General features: G+C 56.4%; 1 protein-coding gene across 1 annotated transcript in view; it reads right to left on the bottom strand.

The window, feature by feature from the left end:
- The window catches only part of LOC104530473 (arf-GAP with SH3 domain, ANK repeat and PH domain-containing protein 3-like), a gene marked incomplete at both ends in the record, with an annotated part of 3,669 nt that extends 2,480 nt beyond the window's left edge, over positions 1-1,189 (bottom strand). Inside the window, 2 exons of the mRNA XM_010175061.1 lie at positions 540-685; positions 1,117-1,189. Of these exons, the coding sequence (XP_010173363.1) occupies positions 540-685; positions 1,117-1,189 (219 nt within the window). The remainder of the gene's footprint in view (positions 1-539; positions 686-1,116) is intronic.
- Positions 1,190-1,628: the final 439 nt, after the last annotated feature.

Raw genomic sequence — 1,628 nt, forward strand, 5'->3', positions numbered from 1 at the left:
TTCCCTGCCTCCCTCCCTGCCTGCATGGCCGCAGCTCCCCAAGGCCCCGCTGAGCAGCTCGGCATGGCTTTGATTTACTTCTTGGCAAGCGAGATCAGAGATGCAACTGATGTGAAAAAAAAAGAAAGAAAAAGAAAAAAAAAAGAAATAAAAGAAAAGAAAAAAATTTTAAAAAAAAAAAGTAGAAGGAAAGGGAGAAAAGAAAGCAGCAGCCCCAACTGCCCATCAAGTCCCAGTGCTGGCATCCCCGGAGGAGCTGGGAATGAGTTGTAGACCCAGCAGTGGGGATATCGGATGGGCTGGGAGCACTGGGAGCGTGTCCCCGAGCTGGGGATCGCTGCCTGAGGTGGAAGGCAGCTAAATTGGGAGGAGGGGGCTGCACTGGGTGGTTTTTCCAAATCCAGATGGATCCTGGGGGTTTTCTCCAGCTTGGCGATAGGTGGATGCAGAGAACAGCCTGAGGTTGCACTGGAGATGCTGTGAACCCTTCAGTGGGGTTCACGGGGGGTTAAAGCCTCCCCCTGATCTCAGCAGCTCACCAGGTTCTTGAAGAGCGCGGTGACCTCACGGGTGAAGACAGCCAGGTTGAGGAAGCCAGTGGAGAGCTCATGGTTGTTCTGGGAGAGGTGGTTGTTGCCAAAGTTCTCCAGAGCCTCACTGTACTGCTCCTCGTTCTCCACATGGGCTGTGCGAGGAGACACCAGTGAGGGACATGGGGTGACCCTGCAGCACCCCATCCCCAGAGATGGTCACGTCATGAGGTCCCACCAGCATCCATCATCCATCTCCCCATCCCTCTGTAGCAGAGCTGGGCTGATCCTGCTGCAGGACAGCAGTGTGTGCCCTAAACCACCTCCCTGAGGTTCTCAATTTCCCTTTTTTACATTTTTTTAAACCAGTTTTGGGCACCCTATTGTGTCACCAGGCTGTCTGCAAGTACCCACACCCCCCAGGCTGCCCAGCACCCATGTCCCCCTCACTGCCCAGCACCCATGGCCACCCCACTGTCCAGCTGCATCACCCCATGGACAGATGTGACCAGCATTGGTGGAGAATGGGACCTTCACAGACCCCAACAGCCCAAGGATGCCCATCAGATCCCACAGCACAACTCACTGAGCCCGGAGATGTGAATGGCTTTCACATATTTCCTGATCCTCTGGAGCACAACTTGGTCCCCATCCAGGCTCTGGGAAAGCAAAGAAAGAAAATAAACCCGAGTTCCTCAGCCCTGTCAAGCCCTGGCCCAGCTGGGACGGTGGCTGCTCTGCCATGCAGATGTGTGGGGCAGTGGCCAAGCTCCTGGAGCTGGGAGAGGAGCTGGAGGCATCCCAGGGACACCACAGCGTCCAGCCGGTCCCCTGCCAGGGCTGTGGTCCCCATGGCTTTTGCTGCCAGGTAGGACTTTGGCTGCCCCCAGAGAGGTGGGGTCAAGAGAGAGGGTAGCAGGGGGTGAGAGGCTCAGCCAGCACACCCAGCACCTCCTGGGATCTGAGCAGCTTCCAGCAACCATGGAAAATGCCTCCCTGGCTCTCGCAGGGGCTGTTTCAACCAAGGAGGGGATGAAGCATCATGTAGCACAAACACCAGCCTGTCCCCACCACGTGTCCTCATGGCTTGGGGACAGG

Source organism: Antrostomus carolinensis, unplaced genomic scaffold, assembly GCF_000700745.2.
Source record: "Antrostomus carolinensis isolate BGI_N321 unplaced genomic scaffold, ASM70074v2 scaffold33779, whole genome shotgun sequence".
NCBI lineage: Eukaryota > Metazoa > Chordata > Aves > Caprimulgiformes > Caprimulgidae > Antrostomus > Antrostomus carolinensis.